The sequence below is a fragment of the Hemibagrus wyckioides genome, linkage group LG11 (genome assembly GCF_019097595.1).
Source record: "Hemibagrus wyckioides isolate EC202008001 linkage group LG11, SWU_Hwy_1.0, whole genome shotgun sequence".
NCBI lineage: Eukaryota > Metazoa > Chordata > Actinopteri > Siluriformes > Bagridae > Hemibagrus > Hemibagrus wyckioides.
In genome coordinates this window covers 18,334,193-18,354,770 of record NC_080720.1, presented here as the reverse complement: position 1 = coordinate 18,354,770, position 20,578 = coordinate 18,334,193, and the positions used below count along the sequence as shown (strand labels likewise).

At 38.0% G+C, this 20,578-nt stretch overlaps 1 protein-coding gene across 1 annotated transcript in view; it reads left to right on the top strand.

The window, feature by feature from the left end:
• The window catches only part of LOC131361224 (neurexophilin-2), a 66,765-nt gene extending 47,304 nt beyond the window's left edge, over positions 1-19,461 (top strand). Inside the window, exon 2 of the mRNA XM_058402204.1 lies at positions 17,333-19,461. Coding sequence (XP_058258187.1) covers positions 17,333-18,157 — 825 coding nt within the window. The 3' untranslated portion in view covers positions 18,158-19,461. The remainder of the gene's footprint in view (positions 1-17,332) is intronic.
• Positions 19,462-20,578: the final 1,117 nt, after the last annotated feature.

Sequence of the window (20,578 nt, the reverse complement as noted above, 5' to 3'; positions counted from 1 at the left end):
TAACTCTCTTCTCTGTTCAACATTTATCAGGAATCAGTCAAGAAACTAAACATTGAGGAACCTTTTTTTTTTGGTGTGTATAGCTTTTGACTTAGCTGATAAGTCATTCACTCTGAGTGAACAGGTCCAGATATACACAGACCAGGCATAATATTATAACTGCCTGCCTAATATTGTGTTGGTCCCCCTTTTGCTGCCAAAACAGCCCTGACCCTTCATGCACTGTGTATTCTGACACCTTTCTTTCAGAACCAGCATTAACTTCTTCAGCAATTTGAGCAACAGTAGCTCGTCTGTTGGATCGGATCACACGGACCAGCCTTCGCTCCCCATGTCCATCAATGCAGTTTGGCCATCCATGATCCTGTAGCCGGTTCACCACTGTTCCTTCCTAGGACCACTTTTGATAGATATTGACCACTGCAGACCGGGAACACCCCACAAGAGCTGCAGTTTTGGAGATGCTCTGATCCAGTCGTCTAGCCATCATAATTTGGCCCTTGTCAAACTCGCTCAAATCCTAACACTTGCTTCTAACACATCAACTTTGAGGACAAAATGTTCACTTGCTGCCTAATATATCCCACCCACTAACAGGTGCCATGATAAGAAGATAATCAGCGTTATTGGATTACTTTTGAACATATTAATATTTTTCTTAGACAAACAAGTTGCCAAGATAATCAGTGAAAACAGCACGAGGAATTTGAATTTCCAAAAATCTTTCCCTCTGAGTTCCTTTTATGATGTTTATACACATTCTTACCTTATGTGCAGCCAAATTATTTATCCCCTGAAAACCTGGAACTGACCCAACACTTAAATAAACATACTGACATATTGACCATGTATTCAGGGTCATCCAAAAAAATGCATCCAGTCGAAAGAGGTATTTCATTAGATGGGTAATAAATGGATAGACGGATACAGGAAGGTATAATCAGTACCGTAAAAATATATTTGATTCCATGTGTAGTATTGCTTTGCTTATCTGCCTGGTTGATCTTAGCCAGGTTGTGCCTCTCAGATATAATGTCTGAAATTGGAGTGTAAGGCAGTGCCACTGTTTGTGTCTGTTTCTTGCTTCAAATATCTGGTTCTGTATTTGAATTGCATTTAAAACTCTGCACTATTGAAATGCAAGCAAATTTGTGATATTAACCGCGTGAACTGCTTTGTTCAAAAGGTCAGAATTTCCTCAGGTCTAATCTCTTCTATTGAAGCATCTGTTCAGAAGACACTGTTGAATTTCATCTAAAATGGATCATAAGGTTTTACACAAACTTGTAGAGTCCGTGTCAGCTCGAGTGTACACTGTTATTAAAGCAAAACGTGGAGAAACTGAATAGTAAAAAACTCTGAAACACATGTAAATATTTTACTTTAATAATATTGTACAATTACAATACTCAAGTTGTTTTCAATAATATAATTTATAATGAAAACTGTTGCATTAAATTTGGAAAGAAAGCTAAATAAAATTATAACATTATATCATAGATATAGTAGAGTGCCATGTATAGATGCAGTAAAATACTGTGCAGAAAACCTTAGTCTCATTTTACCAAAATGATCATTTTGCTCTTTCTTAGTTTGAAGAAGAACTGTAGCAAATTCTTCAAGATGTTTGGAACAATATACTAACAAATATTTATTTATTTATTTATTTAGTTAGTTAGTTGGTTTATTATTTATTTATTTATTTATTTATTTATTTATTTATTTATTTATTTATCTATTTAGCTGTTGAAATTTGATAATTTATTTGTTTGTTTATTTTGCTGTTTTTTTTAGTAAATATTTAGCTGCTGTTTGTGCCATTACAAGTTTTTTTCCCGGGTTGGGCACAAGACACAGTCCAGAACATCCATCCCAAAGCAATCCTATAGTCAGAATTTGACACTAATGAAGAGCTGAAGAAAAATCAACGTTAATTGTGCACCGAAAAAAGACTGATTGTGTCTAAATGGACATCTTAGTAGTTGGGTCTAATAAAATGGCAGTAAAACATATACAGAGTGTTCTTAAACCCTTTTCAGTGTCACTGCTGTGTTACATTTCTTCTGTTTATTTTATTGCTCGTTTGTTTAGTCGCACATTTAATTGTTTTTTGGGGTTTTTTTTTTTTTCAAATGTTTTCACTATTTGACTTTCACACCAACTTTGACACCACATTTGGCATAACTAGGGTGAGAATTTCTTTGTATAAATAGCATTTACCTTATGATACACTGACAGGAATAAGCTTGTGTATATGTATCTAAAGTATTAACTATGTTTAGCCATCAAAACGCTTGCTAAGTAAATAAATTTACATGCCAGTGGCGGATTTTACTCATATTTGAATGACAGGATGTTCATTTAAAGCACTGGGCAGCAGCCTCCGAGCTCAGTGTGCAGCAATCCTAACATGTTTTGCTCAATAATTCTGTAATTAGACTTTTCCGTACTAACAGCATGCTCGCTGCCCACAGTCTTCTCTGCGCTGTGCCTTGTCTGCAAATCATGGACCTTGTCCAGAAGGGTGAAAGCCACCGCATGTTGAGACACCAGACTTGCCCTGGCTACCTGCAATGCCCTGAGTCACTCTCACACACACACACACACACAAGTTGTCTGACACACAGTGTGACGTGATGGAGTGAATGTGAACGGTGTTGTCTCTGGACCGGTGGGACAGGTGTAGGTCAGAAGAAAGGGTGGAGTGAAGCAAGAACTGGCGGTCTTTCTGAAAAGACTCCTTCCCATGTAGTTGCTGTCACTTTGCCAACACACAGACACACAACCGTGTCACATGTCTACATGTCTGGGTGTGTGGTGTCGGGTTGTCACTTTTGACTTCAGTACCAATAACAGATGTAGTGTCACGATTGTCAACGACAACGATACGTCGTCATGAATAATTAAACGAGTAGAACTCGACACCAGCGCTGTCAGCAGGGACGCCTAATCCGCCAACACGTCTAGTCCTTCTTGCGACGAACGTTTATGCCTAAAATATCCTTAAAATCTATTTTCAGCAGAAGGGGAGCTGTTTAAGAAAATCTATTTCAGACATTTGACTTTGCTGTGACCTTCACGTTGTTTCGATTTTAAATTCGAATCAGTTCAGCTGCTGATTACGATCATCATTTCCAATAAATCTAATAAACATTCAACCATTTGTTCTGGAGATATCACTCTAATGATCTCTATTGCCCTGATCATGGCAAGACACACAGATAACTCATAATGCCCTCTTCATCTATTAGCATTAGCAAAACTTCATAAAGTGAATAATAAAAATAAGTAACTAACACATTCAAACATGGTTTCATGTAATACATACCATGTTATTAGCAATATTAAGGCATATAAAGGTTTCATACTTTCCATACCTTGTATGTTGAATACATTTACAAAAACGGCTTGAGAATTTTGATGTCCAGTTTAAACATTTTTTCACTATTTTCTCTGGTCATTTTTGTGAATTGCCGTCTAATAGTCAGCTCTATCACCTAAAACGAGACTCCTCAGAGATTCTCCGAGATTTAAAATTGATGCTCATGCTGTGAACACACTCAGGGAAAAGAGTAATCTGCCATCTTCCACATACAGACACACAGTAGGCTAGCAGCAGTCTGATTGACAGAGAAGAGAGAGAAATGATATGCATTCCACCCAGAATGCAGGACAAATTTTGCTCTCTTGGAGTCAGCGATGGATGACTGTGACGTTGTCGGTATTCACTCACGGTATTCGAACACTAAAGGAAAGACTTTCCTCTTGTTTGATTCAGTAGCCTCAGATTTTATCTATTAAAGCTGCAGTAAGTGATTTTATTAACTTGTGCCAAATGCCAGCCTCTGAAACAGTCCCTCCCTTTTAGTCGCACACCATTAATCCAAGCCTTTCTCTACAGCTCCGCCCTGCAGAGACACAGTGCAATGGATTCATGCTGTAGCATCACGGTCCACAAAGTGTTTGGGATGATAATTTTTTTTTTTTTTTCTGAAAGATTAACCCAACAAGCTAGCAAGTCAAATGATCTGTCAAGCAACAAAGCAAGCTCTGCATCAATTTTCAGCCCTTCAAATCTCCCAGGTCTCTCCTCTCTCCAGTAATGAAAAGCCGCACTGATGTTTGCGTTTGTCTTCCCCTCTTCTTATTCCTTTTCCCTTCTGCGGGTCTTTTTACTGACTGTTTTCTCAAACTGTTTTTTAGTGGAATTGGAAATATGGTCAACATTGGCCTTCTTTGCCGTTGCTTCCATAAGATATATGATCAACTCTTCTGTAAAGGGCCCTTTTCACACTACAGCTAAGACAACAATGCAGTGAAAGAAAGCCAAATGGAATCAAACACTATTTAGGAGAAGTGTTATTGAAACAACTTGAAGTATCAGTGCAAGTAAAGTTTCAGGGGCAAATAATCTGCAGCCACAGCAAGAAGAAATCTAAATCCACTATCTAAACTAAACATACAAGGTGTAACCTCAAGTTTGTGTACTTCCTCATCAACATCTAGTTCAGACTACCACCCCCCCATACTGAATTAACATACTCATCATTCTCACTACTAGCATTAGCTCTAAATCCAATTCGGTTAAAGTCAGAGGTGAAATTGACGAGGAAAAACTCCCTGAGACGATATGAGGAAGACACCTTGAGAGGAACCAGACTCAAAAGGGAACTCATCCTCATCCTCACCAAATAGTGCTATTATAAATAATTTCCTTTCTATAACTGTGTACTAATTCTAGTTAAGAAGTTATTAATTGTTCACTGATGGAGACTCAAGGGCAAAACTGTTTGTGGCCTAATGCTAATGCTCTCTCTAATTGTCCTAATGCTATCAATAGCAGTTGTAGTCCTAAGCCATCTTCGCTGTTTCTAAGTAATCTCATGTATCTCCAGGCTGTCCATGTGGAGCCATCTTCAGCATCAGTGAGCAGCCTCCAACTAGAAGTAGGGCATCAGGATGGATCAGGCAGGGCCAGAGAGCAGAAGGGGTCAGGATCACTAGTATCTCAGGAGTAGTAGGTGAATGTTGACAGAGAGAGAGAGAGAGAGAGAGAGAGAGAGAATTCATTCAACATTCAGTTAGCCAATAAGAACAAGGATACACAACATCAATCTAGCTGCTCATCATTAATGCTAACATCACATAATGTGAGCATACCCTTCACAATACATCTTCCAGGTTAGGTTTAGTCTCAGATGCAGTGAGAATTATGTGAGAAAAGGTGATTAACATCTGATATACTATAACATATAGTGATATAGTGATATAATCAGCTGTTTTCTGGAAATCATCATGCCTGTGTAAACTTGTGTTAACTGAGTCTGTGTGAAAAAGATCTGTCCAACACGGATGTGCTACACCACTGTTTCATGTTTATTTTTAGCTACTCACAGCCTGATACTAATTTTATACTTTTCTGGCTTCAGAATCTCGAATCTTGGCCATATTGTCATGTGTGTATCCTTATATGGAAGTTTGGGAAGTGAACCATTATTCTACACAGTGAGCATTTCAGAGCAAGTTTTAGTAACTGAATGGGGGAAAAAATCACATCACATTATAGAGTTTGTTTAAAGACATTAGTGGAGAGTAAATTGTACACTCTTACGACTAAGAAAAGCCTGTGGTTGGTCAAATGTAGGACAAGTGTACCATAAATTTTTAACAAGAGCGAAAGTACTGGAAACTAATGTATTGATTACCCTTGTAGCCTCCACTATTGTGCAGAATGTTTAATATACAAAATATTGAACAGCTCAGTTCTATCATTCTTTTATAGGCAAAAATATTCAGTGTACTGTAGTACTGGTAAGATTTCTACTGTGTTATTCTTTAATCTAAAATCATACTGAAATATCTGCTGTGAATTGAAGACATCGATGTTAAAGCACAGTATCTATTTTATCTAGTTGTAAATTATAGATCTGAGATGTTTTATACACTATTTATGAAAAACAAAATCCACCACAAACCTTTCCAGGAAAAGTGGCGTTTAAAGGAATGAATTAATTTACATTTAAAATGTTGATTGTTTTAAATGAATTCTCTAGATTTTATGTACAGTAATTAATAATAAATTGTGTATGTAAACTTTGGAGTTCCAAATGAGTTTGAGGAAACAGGGCTTGTTCACGTCTTATTAATATGCATCCATGCTTAATCTCATTTCTTCTCATTACTCAGTTGTGGCCATGATATAATGATTTGTTTCTCATGGAGTAATGATCTCATAGCCATGACATAATGATCTTGTTGCCATGGCTTAATGAACTTGTTGCCATAACATAATGTAAATAACATAATTATCTGGTTGGTATGACATAATGATCTCATTGAAATGAGGCAATGTTCTCGTTGCCGTGATGTAATGATCTGGTTGCCATGACGTAATGAACTCGTTGTCATGATGTAATGATCTGGTTGTCATGGCATAATGAACCCTTGCCATGATGTTATGATCTGGTGGCCATGAGTTATCTGGTTGCCCTGACATAATGATCTTGGTGGCCTTGATGTAATGATCTTGTTGCCATGGCGTAATCATTTTGTTTCCATGACATGATGATCTGGTTGCCATGGCCTAATCATTTTGTTTCCATGACATAATGATCTGGTTGCCATGGTGTAATCATTCCGTTTCCATGACATAATGATCTGGTTACAATGGTGTAATCATCTCGTTGCCATGACATAATGATCTGGTTGCCATGGTGTAATCATCTCGTTTCTATGACATAATGATGTGGTTGCCATAGCGTAATCATCCTGTTGCCATGACATAATGATTTGGTTGCCATGACGTAATAATTGCATGTTCGTGCTTTACAAACCTGTGGCCACACATTAGGATTTTGTTCCACATATTGATCACTTAAGTATGGCTGTCACTATTTGGGCTACATGAATTTCAAATACATTCGATCAAATATAATATTTTATGTTTTATCAGAAGATAATTGTAAAATTGTAAAACGCCATAATTCATTTTAAATAGACTTTTTGAAAGCTTGACAGTAATTACACTTTATACTGTATGTATTCACTGTACATGAAACACTGTATAGTAATTATGTGATTATGTAATAGTATGAAGTTCTATCACATTATCAGTAATTTATAAGATTTAGAGACATGGGCAAATGAACACATTTAGCATGTAAAAGGCAGCAGTGGTGGAAAAAAAAAACAAATGTAGATTTTGTCATAAATCCAGTGAGTCTGCTGCCGCTTGACTGCTAGCATCATTAGAGCGTTTGGGGCTGTTTGTCTCTTTAGCCTCATGTTATGACAAGAGCCACAACAACAGGCTCATTTTAATGAGACTCTTTCCTTTCAGAACCAATAACGAGAAATGACAGCACACATTTTTCTCATTCATTGCACCCCCTCATTTAACAAATGCCCTTTCTATCTCACTTTTTATACTAAAAAAAAAAAATGAGGGATGCATGACGGCAACAATTAAGGAGCTGCACTTCTTCTGGGGCGGTACTTCAATCAGTCTTTCACTTTGTTGTCTTTTTCTACAGTCTTTCTCGCCATTCCCCCTCTCTGTAATGTCGTTATCAGTCTCGGTTCTATTGCTCTGCTCTCTGATACTCCCTAACTCCATCCGTCGCTTCCATTTTTTATGATAATCCATTGACACCATTGGACAGCGAAATCATCTCTCTCTCTCTCTCTCTCTCTCTCTCTCGCTCTCTCCAGTAGTTTATCTCTTTACCCCTGGGCTGTATTTGCTTCTCATAATTAAATGTCAGTTCCAGACATCCAGTTTCATAGGAAAAGTTTCTTTTCATAATAATTGTCAAAAAAGAAAGAAGGAAGAACTCTTATTCTCAGCCTCGTTTGCATTACAGATGTTGTAGAAAGGCTCAAAACGAAACTGACGACTACATTCAAGCGATATTCTTTTGCTTTTGTTCCCCTTTCCCAGCTGTTGACATAACCCTTTATGATTCATGTATCCTGAGTCACTCGCTGCATTTTGCTCTCAATCCCAAATTAATAGAACGTTTATTTTCTTTATTAATTTCTTTTCCTCTCTCTCTCTCTCTCTCTCTCTCTCTCAGTAGCTCTTCATTTCACTTTTTACATTACACACCAAAAGTAGTTATTAAGTAGGGCTGTAAATAAATAATGCATTTTGCCCACAAATAGTGTTTTTTTCATGTAAACTCATGGAAAATAAGAGAAATCCAAAGAAAAGATTTAATCTGAGAAAACATCCCCATTGTGTTGTATTAGAAATTAATGGCTGATCAAAAAACATTTTATTTTGAGTTATGGTGGCTGGTAGAGGATGATGTTTGTTTGGACTTTTCCGTATTTGATATATTGCATGTATCTTCCTTTTGCTGTGTGTGTGTGTGTGTTACATTTCTGCCCGCAGCTATAAACTTAAAACGCATTTCACTCTAATCTGTTCAGTTCAATTTAATTGTATTTATAGAGCGCTTTTAACAATGAACATTGTCTCAAAACAGTTTTACAGGAATATACCAGTTCAGGATATAAATTACAGAATTCTTTCATTTCAAATTTAGCCCTAATGAGCAAGCCAGAGACGATGGTGGCGAGACAAAACTCCCTGAGATGATGTGAGGAAGAAACGTTGAGAGGAACCACATTCAAAAGAAAACCCGTCCTCAGCTGGGTGACACCGGATAGTGTGATTATTAATCATTTACTTTCTTAAATTATCATATGTTATAGTCAAGTGCAATTGTGTAGCGTAATTTAAAAAAAAAAAAATCAATTAACTCAACGTAAACTCTTTTCTGTTAAAGTTCTCAAATGTTCAGTGATGGAGACTTCCTTCTTAGTTCTATCTACTTCCTCCCTTGTAATAACCACACTTAAAAATAAAACAAGAGCTTATCTAATGGAGATATCTGATATTTTTATTGTGAGATCATTATATAACAAATACATCCATTCAACATGCTGCTAGAAATATTTCCTCTCAAGCTGATATTATTGGCAGATAATTTTGCTTTTTTTTTAACAGATGAAAGAAGCCAAATGCTATTCTCTGCCAGGATAATAAGAGCATTTAAAAGATTAAAATGAGTAAAGAAAATTATTAAAATGTGCTTAATAATGTTATATATTTACTAAAGAGAAACATTAGTTAAATATATGTTTAAGATAGATTTTTTTTGCAGTGAGTATGTGTGTAACCATATTACTGTAGATTAAAAGGACACATAATACAATGCATTATAATCGTATACTATATTATTTCTGTTCTGATTATATTGCCAGAAAATAGCAGCTCAGAACAACTCGGGATGAGGTTTTGATTCAATCGCAGCAGGTTTATGACTAAATCGGATTCATTCATAATTCATTTGTTCCCAATCATGGGATTAATTCAAGGTTAATTTAAACAGATCAGGTTAACCCTAATTAACTGACAAATGCAGCTCCCCTGTAGGTATCATTATTCATTTAACTTTTCCTTAAATGTTTTATTGTCTGGTGGAAGGTTGTGCGAATTCACACATAAATAATGGAAACTGAATTGCAATTATCCATTTCAGGAATGTTATCGGTGACATTTATTAAATAAATGATTTTTATAGGGGGGAGTTAACTCACCCTGTTGTCATATACATATATACAAACCACTCTGCCAGCAGTTGTGCTGTGGATACTGGTGCATCAACACCATCTTGATTCAGGGTACAATGCTTGAACCAATGGGTGCACATGGTCCTCTAGAACGCATCAGTAGTCTTTTGTAGTGACTCAAATACTGGACCAGGAGAATGCCATGACCATCACTGCTCCACCCCTTCACTCTGGGCATGCAGCAGTACGGGTGGTGAGCTTCTTTAGGGCTTCTCCACACTGTAACTCTAACTAAAGCATCGACTCATCAGAGAACAATACATGTTTCACATTATCCACAGCCCAAGATTTCTGTTAAAACCGACATTTGGCATTGACATCGAGGGTCAACATCAAATGTTTGGCTGGAGCAGCCTGACCTTGAATATTGACGCTGTGGGGCTCCTAAACAGTTTTTATGGAAGCAGGAGAGTCAAGATGTTTTTTTGTGTTTATTTTTTTATACAATCCGGGTTAGTACCAGGACATCCCTTGCGTCGACACTTACTCCTGAAGGATGTGGTTCGTTCTTCGTGGTGTTATGCAGACTTTACCCTGGTTACTGTGGCTCTTGTCACACCACAAAGGCTTGCTGTCCTGGTCACAGATGCAAAAGAGACATGCGCACCAACTATGTGTCCTATTTTGTTCCCATTATGATGTGAGGATTGTTATTTTATGTACAGCTGTGTTGTTGCACTTTACACACCGCTTGTACTTATGGGATGTGAAATCAGTAAAGATTTTCCACCAGGCCACGCATATTATAGACATAAAACCTTCAACACTATATTGTCCAGTGTTTCAGGTTTATTGTCCAACCTCTGTACATCTGCCCCTGCTTATAGAAGTGTAATATGACCGATTATATTATATTATATATATATATATATATATATATATATATATATATATATATATATATATATATATATATATATATATTATATTTCACTGGTACAGATATTTCATACCTCAAGCTAGTTAGCAGTATAGCTTTGACCTCGATTGTAGTGTTGAGCCTCACTTCCCAAAGACACTATTATACTGATGTTCTATCTGACAAATGGAAGCACATTTTTCATTCATATGGAAAATTTGAAGTTCTGTCCATAATAACAGGCCAGATTCAATTCATCCGTATATCTTCTTTGACCACTTCCTTCTCATTTTGCAACAGAAACAGTGCAGATGGCGGTGTTGTGGAAGTTGTGATAATATTTATCATGAGAAAATGCTGGAAACCGTGGCAGCACTGCCAATGTAGATGGAATATCAGGCCATTAAACCTCTCCTTACCACAATAGAGAGTATATTTCTCTCATCCTGCAGTACAGAGGCGAAAAATTTATATCTAGGCGTTCCATTATGCTGCTTCAACACTCTCTCCACATTTACAATGGGACTGTAGCATTCACACATGTTGTGTAACTGTCACACCTAATGAACACACAACACCCATGAAAGCCATGTGTAGTAAAGAAAGCAAAGCAGAACCAATCCTCCCCTAAAAAAAAAAATTTGGAATAAAGAGTACAGCTCCATTTCAGGGAAAAAAATATTGTTGTTTGGTTCTTAATGTAATCAATGGAAAATGTATTTCGTGAAGTTGTGAGATAAAAGAGAAAAAAAATTCTTTATGACATTCATTGTGTTCTCAAAATTGTGTACTCTGTGTTGTGTACTCAAATAATTGTCCCAGTTTTAGTCCCAGATTTAATAGCGTTGCATATTTTGGCTCTAGGAAAAGGACAGCAGGAAAATGGAATAGTTGTATAGTAGAAGATAACATTATTTCAGTCTATTTAGATCGCAAAATACTTTTTTTGTGTTTATTTTCCTTTCAGTCGCTCTGCAACTGTATACATATTGTGTTGTCCAGTCCTAGTGGTGGGTGGTGTGTGTGTGTGTGTGTTTGTGTATCGGCTGTACGTGTAGTGTCAGTGACGGAGGATCAATGTGTTCGAGGCTGAGCTGAAATGAATTGATTGTGGGAAATAAAACTCCAATTATTAGAGGAAAGAACAGGCGGTCAGTGAGCCAGAGAGCGAGGGAGAAGGAGGCACTCATACTCCCATCATTCCTCTGGGAGAAGCAACTTGTCCGCGTAGGCACAACACTGGACACTCACAAATGGAATGAGAGAGAGAAATGAGACGGTGTGTGTAGGTGAGAAATGGCAGTGCACATTTTTCTTATTCAGCGCATCCTCTCATTCTCCAAATGCCCTTTTTAATGTTCCTTTTTTATACTGGGAAAGATTAAGACGGCAAAACAGCACCAATTAAGCAGCTGCCGTCTTTTTCTTCTATTTCAGTCTGTGTTTCTTGTCTTATCTTAGCTTTTTTTTTTTCATTATTAAAAGTAAGCGCTGTCTTTTTGTCTTCACCCAGAGACCGAGTGCAGTGAAATTACTGTATCAACCTAACATGGTAGCCATCGATCTCGGGCTTTTCATCGATACAGAGCTGTTGTACTTCACTCAAATCCATGAATCCTCCATGTACTTTAGTGAGTTGCGTGTCTGATCTGCAGAACGAACTTCCTCCTCCGCTGCCTTTATCCTCCAACTTTCACTTCCACAGAGAACTGTCTTAAGATCCTCAGATGAAGTTAGCGATTATTAATGGCCCTCGTATTCAGAAGCAAGAATGCTCTCTCTTCCCTCTTCCCTCCACTCTCGTCCTCAATAATGCCATTTTCCTCCTATGAACCTTCTCAGACGTAGTGTAATCAAATTGTCTTTATATTAAATTCTTCGAGACCTACATATGTATACATAGCTCAGCGTTGAAGATCATTCCATCTTGCGCTCGGCTCAGTAGGCCATTATTTCCTTGTAGAGTGTGAGACAGAGGTGGAGGGGTGTATTGGAAGGAGAGACTATTGTAAATCAGACTGCTTTTTTTATATCGCTGTTATAAAAGACAGAAGGTTTGAGTTTTAATATTGCTTCCTTCCCGAGTTGTAGATGCGTGTTGTTGAAAAGTGACTAACAACAAATCTGAGCTCGGTTCAGCCGAGTTCGAGGATTTATTGCTGCAATTTCCTTTCTATGTAGAAGATACCGAGCTGAACAATTGGGAAAGATGCACTCTTAGAACATAAAACAATCAACAACCAAAAAAAAAACAACTTTACTGTTTACTTTTGTAATTACGCTAGGCTTCGGTCGACCTCTGTACATTTGTCTGTGTTTATACTTGTGGTTCATAATGACTTTAATGCTTGAGGTCATTGTTGAGGTCATTGCTCAGAAAAGTACATATTTGCAAAAACTTGCGAGTCATTTTTTTTAGCAGTGCTTTTACTTTTTGCGGTAGCACTGAGTCATCACTCCAATGTGGAGTGTAAATGCTTTGTTAGCATGTGGCCTGATATCCTGCAACACTGCTGATTAACGATAGAAGACAATCATCCTTCCCTTATACCTGTGCTACATTAAATAATGACCAATGAGATTTCTGTCCCTGATTTTAGAAAGGTGTTGTGACCATCTAATAGCATGTGGTGTGTGTCAAATCAAATCTTAGCCATGCCAGTACACTCAAAGTCCAGTCACCTCCTGGAATTTAATAATTAAATCATAAATTGTTTTAATTCAATTCAGTTTCATTTGTAAAGCACTTTTAACAATGCAGCTTTATAAAAATATAAAAATCCAAAATAAAAATGTAGTTTAAAATTTTAAATTAGAACATTTACCTTTATATAAAAAAATTTATATTAGAAATTTTGATTGCATTTTATTTTTTTTTTATTTTCATTTTATTTTTTCATTTTTATTTATTTATTTTTATTTTATATTAGTAACTCAGAGGCAACAGTGGCAAAGAAAAACTCCCTGAGATGATATAACTTCCTTTCTGTATAGAGACAAGTGAAATTGTGTAACCAGGAGTAACTTATCAGTGTAAGCATCAGTGTAATTTCCCAACTCTTTATAGATTTAACATAAATCCTTCCTGCCAAAGTCAGCACATGTTCAGTGATGGAGACCCGAGCACAAAACCGACCGAGGCAAGATATTTCAGCATTGTGTTGTGCAGGAGGAAGCGACAGTCTTATGTGAAAACACAATATTGACTTCATGCCTGAAAGACAAACGGCAGCCAACTATTGTTAGCAAGAAATTTGTATTATCCCAGATTTCTAAAAGCTTCATCTGAGTGTGTAAGAAAGAAAGAAGCCTTTATTTGTTACATATACATTCTGTGAAATTCTGCATATTGCAGCTTGCTAGGAAGTTAGGTCACAGGTTCAGTCATGATACCACACCCCTGGAGCAGAGAGAGTTATAATCCCAAAAGTGGACTGGAGCTTGACCCGTCAACCTTCTGATCAACAAGCCAGAGCCTTAATTGCTTGAGCCACCTCAATTACAAGACCACACCAGACGGCATGCAGGTGTGGTCTTGAGCTAGGATCAGCTAGGCTTGTGTAAATGTTATAGTGATGCCCAGGGATTAGTGGAAAAACTTAGTTTTGCACAGAGGATGCTTTAAACTAGGTTGAAGGAAGTGACCTCTGGTAGTTCATTATAATATGACAGCATCTGTGTTGGTCAGGAGCAAAAGCAGATGTGCAGTTGCATGTGCGTCCCAGGGAGGGTGAACCATGCTGAGTAGGCATGATATGAAGGACTGGAGCATTGTTATCCTCATTATTGCTAGGTCTGTTCTCCTATAGGTATAGAGAGAGAGAGAGAGAGAGAGAGAGAGAGAGAGAGAAGAACAATTATCTGATTCATTGTTATCAAGCTTTATTTATGAATGCAGACTGACCTTCCTGCATGTCCTTTATACCTATATGGATCATGTACACCACATGGACTGCTGGATAAAAAGTGGAAAAAGGCTACTAAACACAAGTTAGGTTAAGTACAAGTTTTGTTAAAACGTAAGATCTTCTAGAAAACCTCTCGCCAAAATTTGTCATCAGACACTACAGCATAGTCTGTAGTGAAAATTAAAATGATCTGATTTTTATTCAAGTGCGAGCTGCAGTCTGCCACCTCTTTTCTCTGCACTGATAAACGTCCAGCAGGAAAAGGCTGTTTAAATCCTCATATTTAATCTTGTACATCGTGACTTGCTTTTTTTCCAGTGACAGCAGTCAAATCAATGTGCGCCACTGTGCAATCATAATTGATCCGTAGCGAGTAGAATGTTAGATGCCAGTGAGAGACTGATGTTCATATACCGATGGATGAGTTACTGGAGGGCAGAGAAACCTTCCTGATGCACAAAGGGCCACTTACTGTAACTCGTCATCTTGTCAGTATGGGGTCAAGGGTGAGGGGTCGGAGTACGTGAAAGGAGCTTGTTGTCATGGTAATAGGGAGCCAAGCTGGGCAGGGTTTGGCATAACAGATGGCACGTCAGAAGATGTCTGTGTTCTACGGTGCTGACTTGGCAGCATGTCAGGCCAAGACGAGGCCAAGGTGGCTGTGCTTTTCACATGACACACTGGATTTTACAGTGCAGCACCTCTGGCAATGGTGTGTAAATGCTTTCTTACATCCAAATGCAATAAGAATGATGCTGTTATGTTCATAGCAGTAGTAAGGTTGATCCTGAGCTCAGGTTACCACATGAGTCTTTTCCACATCCTCCAGTTTCCTCCTATATCCCAAATCCTTGTCTACAAGTAGGTGAACTGAGCAGTCTAAATTGCTCCTGCTTGTGTGTCTGTATGTGTGCGTGCGTATGTCTGTATATGTGTATCTGTGTCTGGGTGTAGTGTCTGTATGTGTGTGTGTCTGTGCCTGGGTGTGTCTGGATGTGTGTGTATGTGTGTGTGTCTGTGCCTGGGTGTGTCTGGATGTATATGTGTGTGTGCGTATTGTCCAGGGTGCATATTCCCACCCATCACTCAGTGTTCCAGGGATAGGCTCCAGATCTAACACTAAGCAGGATAAAGTGGTTATTGAAGACGAATGAAGGAATAATATATCTTTTTCATATTTATATGATTACAGGATTGTGATCATTTGTCTAACAGGTGAGCACCGTCACAGCCGAGTGGTTTGAAGTATCAAGTTCTCTTCCATCAGTGTCCAGTGGCAACTGGCCGCTAGAAGTCATTATCCAGTCAATAGTCATTCATCACCATCTCTTTTTTTTTTAATCTGTGGGCCCAGTGATCAATATAACTCCACTCTCATCAATTCCCCCGATGTGGCCAGTGTGAAAGACAGGTAGGGGAAGGATGGCGTGAGTTCAATTAATTGAATGGCGGCAGGCATTAGCAACAGCATTGACAAATGTTGCAACAAATGGCGACATGAATTTGGTGTCAGCTTTGTTGACTGATGAGTGCGTGTATGGAGGCGTCTGCCTCAAAGTGGCCGAGTCGAATTGGAATAAGACGAGGTCGACCTCCTGTCAGAGGATCCTTAAATAAAGGCTTTTCCTCTGAACTGTCACCTTTCAGTGACAGCACACTGAGTGTAGTCTGGAGAAGAGACAAGTCTGAAGTGTCAATGATGCGACTGTAAACACACTGAATGTAGGTTGAGGGGACATGATTTACATAGTGGAGACTTTTGGGACTTTTGGCTTGTCTCCATGAGGAGAACTTTTTTTTTGTTTATTTTTATTTTTTTTTAAAAAACACTTGTGCACTCTCAACAATTATTTATGTTTAAGTTAATGCCAGAGAAAGGAAAAGCTGATAAAAGAATGTGATGAAGTACAGTATCATTATGCATTTTTGTAAATGAATCACATCTCAGAACGGAAATGCTGAATATTAAATAAAGATGTAAGTGAATGCTATATTGAGGAGGGAATGTCAGAGATGTGTCAGTAACACTGATCGGAGAAACAGCTTTGGGTGACATAGTAGAAGGTAAAGAAGATCCAGGACACAGAAATGAGGAAGAAATTGTCCTATTATGTGACGATGACCTTTAAGACCTAGATCCTTGACAAAGAAACAGTCAGCTGTAAATTGCAACAGTGCACAGGGCCGGTGTAAGGGCACTAGTGCTTTATTTTTATCCTAGAAAAAGCTGCTTTAAGGCAAGACTTATTACTGGAACACAGCCTGTCAATCTTTAATAGTACAGAAAAAGAAGAAGTAAAGATGCTATGCATGGATATGGCATCAGTATTGAAATTGGTTTTAAAAGCTTTTTACTTGGACACAGGAGGTAGTTTTGGTGGGGTATGTAAGCCTGACATGATAATATACAGTATAATGTTTCCAGCATGGAAGATTACATGGAAGATTAAGGAGAAACAAAAAAGTTTGTCTTTTCAGTGAGTGACACTGATAATGAAAAAAATGGACCAAAGCAAAAGTTTGGCTTGGATTCACATTGCTTTTAATTCTACACTAGGTTCTAGCCCACAAACCAAACAGTATTTAATTGTAATATTTATTTGGCATTTTGGAATATTATTGTGTTTGCAAATCACTCTCCAAGTGTTTAACACTTGAACAGTTTAGCTTGTATCTTGAATAATCTTTAGTGTTCAGGATTAAACACTGTATTGTTATTGAAATGCATAACAATTTGAAAATAAATTAAATAATCGAGATTTTCAGTCTTTGAATTTTACGGAAACCCCATTTCCATGTAAACTGTTTTGATTTCTATGTTCTTGTATGAGAGATCCACTGGTTTCCAGTTTTAGTACAAAAACATTGCTGTATTAAGTGCATGTTTGACCTTTTGGGGGTTTTTTTTCTGTGTACCTTCTCTTAGGTTCATGGCCTGGAAAAGCAGGTTGGGAAATCTTTGGATTACCTGGAACTAGGCCCAGCAGGGTCTGTCCTGAAGCCCCTTCCCTATGGTGGAACTGGAGGAGGGGGCATAGGGGCAGGTGGAGGAGTTAAACCCCCATTTCAGACCTCCAGGATATTCTCCTCTATGGACCACACACCTATGAAAACCAAGCCTCCTATATTTGGTTTACCAAACCCATATGATTGGGCCAGGAACCAGTCGCAGCTCCTGGACCAGACAGGCTACCACGCCAAGCGTAAACCTCCCCACAAAACTGCCATGAAGACCAAGAAGATCTTTGGCTGGGGCGACTTCTACTTCAACGTCAAGACTGTGAAGTTCAACCTGCTAGTGACAGGCAAGATTGTGGACCACGTCAACGGCACATTCACCGTCTACTTCCGCCACAACTCGTCCAGCCTCGGCAACGTGTCTGTCAGCATCGTCCCGCCATCGAAGGTAGTGGAGTTCGAGGTGGTTCAGCAGCAGCAGAGTACCCTCCATCAGCCAGAGATCCAGTTTCACCAGCCTCATCAGTCCACCATCGATCCCAAAGACATCAAGACCTTCAACTGTCGTGTAGAGTATGAGAAGACCAACCGTTCTAAGAAGCCCAAACCGTGTCTGTACGACCCATCTCAGACCTGCTTCACCGAGCACACCCAATCCAACGCCGCCTGGCTCTGTGCCAAGCCCTTCAAAGTCATCTGCATCTTCATCTCCTTTTTCAGCATCGACTACAAGCTTGTGCAGAAGGTCTGTCCAGACTACAATTTTCAGAGCGAACAACCTTACTTTGGATGAAGAGTACCAAAGTGAATGAAACCAAGTAGAGGATGACCAGCATATGGGATGTTGTTATGTGTCGTGTGTCTCTTCTGCTTTCTTAAGGTTATACGGATCCCATAAGAAATGGTCAACATGGTGGACAGTGAGTTTTTACCAGGGTGCTGAGGAGAGGTTTTTGTTCCAGGTTTTCTTTGTATATATTGTGAACAAACCCAACTCAGTTAAGCTAAATTCAACGAATATTTATTTCTTGTTACATCTGTTTTTTTTGTTGAATTTTGTCTGTTTGACTGTTAGAAATTTGGAACGAATGAAAGATACAAAGTGAATTTTGTATTGTTCCTTTATATGACCCTGAGCTCTCAGAAATGTCATGAGGATGATATTAAGGAACATTGCACTGATTGTAACAGATTCAGTAACTGGAACATGACCCAGTGATATTATATTGTGCACCCACAATTACAGCAGCTTATCATCACACCAGGGTGTATTTTACTCTGCCAAACCTACAGTGTAAAGAAAGACACAAAGCAGCCATAGATACTCTTCATCAGGAAGGTTTTCAGCTGTCATTTGGACATCTGGCACACATTCAGCACAGCATATGCACCCAGAAATATAGGTATATGCCCAAAATTTTAGATTCTAGTCTATTAATGAAAGCCAGGGCATTCCTGTTATTCCCGATATTTAAACAATTCTAATACTTCATGATATATATCTTGTTTTCGATTCTCCTGTTATCTAAATAGAAGAACTGTAGAAGAAGGATTCCAGCCAGTTGTTTAAATGAATTGTGCATTATGAGAAGATATGGGTGATTAAAGCTGCTACTCTAAATCTTTAAAAATGTATATGCATTAGTACAGACTCTGTGCCCTTATCCACCCTATAGATAACCAGTGGATGAGTGAAAAGTAATGTATGTAACGAAAGAGATCACCTTTAACATGTGTCTAGTGGAAGAACCAATTAAATATAACTTTAAATATTATTTTTCTATACTCTGGCTTAATTTTGACCAGATGCAAATTATATGGGTGTTACTGAGTTGCTGACACATAAAAAAAATGGTATAGTCCCATCTCATCTTACTCCTTTCCTTTGATTCCTTTTTTTATTTGCACAGTAAAGCACCAAAAGATATTCTCTTCATTTCTGGACAACCGATTAGTCTGTGAAACAAGGAGGCTAAAGAAGAACTGAAATCGCAGGTCTGTGAATAAAGTATTGCTTGATGATGTGTATATTTGACATTGAAAAAAAAAAATATTGTGTGTAAATAATCTATCACAAAAATAAATAATTAGATCTGGTCGGTTTGTCTGGATGCATTTTTCTTAAGATGAAATAACTTATACAGCATAAATGATAAATAGTAAGTATTTTAGCTCTCTCTATTGTTTTTGATTTTTTTTTAATAAAGACAGTGGGTCGGAAATCACTAATTGAGGTCGAATGCTAACGGCGCCAAGAAAGAATAACCAGCACTTTCTGCAGAAAAAAAGCCCTCATAGTCAAAATTGCCATTTCCACCATACCAGTTTCTTTATGAGAAACATAGCAGGGGCCCTTAAACCTGCTGTCATTTATCTTACCCTTGGCCCTAGAACCACAAGAAATTCAGCAAATCCTTCTTTTAAAAGTAAAATGAAGAAGTTAGACATTAGTTAAGAAAATCAGTTTCCTGAGGTTTATTCCATTGAAGCAGTGAGTTCTAGTAACAATCATTTTTTACATGGATACATTTGAAATGTCTTTTCATATGGCTTTATAATACATTAAAATACATTTAAAATTAACTAAAATGGTATGATTTAGCAGGAGACTTTTGGTCACAAGCTGAGTACTAATAGTAAAATCGTCACGTTTTGACCCTGAGCTGCCCATAAAAATCCTCTGCTTGTCCTCTTTCTCATTCACAATTTGAGAAAGAGGTAAAGTGTAAAGTTCTCCAATCATTTTAGCTAATCTTAACTTTTAAAATATGCAAGATCAGTGTGTGCACTGAGGTCCAGAGTAGTTGATGGTTTTCTGATATTTGACATCAGTCTTTCCACAAATGACTATGTTGCTGAACAAGACACATTTTTATGGAGGCACCCAGCAGAATGGGATCTTATTTTTAAAAAAAACCTTAAAGTTATAGCTTGTGTAAATCGTCAACTTATCCCAAACTTTGATGTATTTTAGGTCAAGGTGTTTTTTTTTCCTGCCGAGTCCTGATGTGACAGCACAAGTGACAGCATGTCAACATCCCTGGAATGAAAGCTGTGTGGAGAGCACGACAACTTTTTCGGTAACCCTTAAAAGACTCTCTTGCAGCAGACAACACCATAGTGGTATTTATATCAACCACTAGGGGGGAATAAAATCACAAGTGATACTGAGGTAGGTGAACAAGGTCTAGAAGTCAGTGGATGCACACCTGTC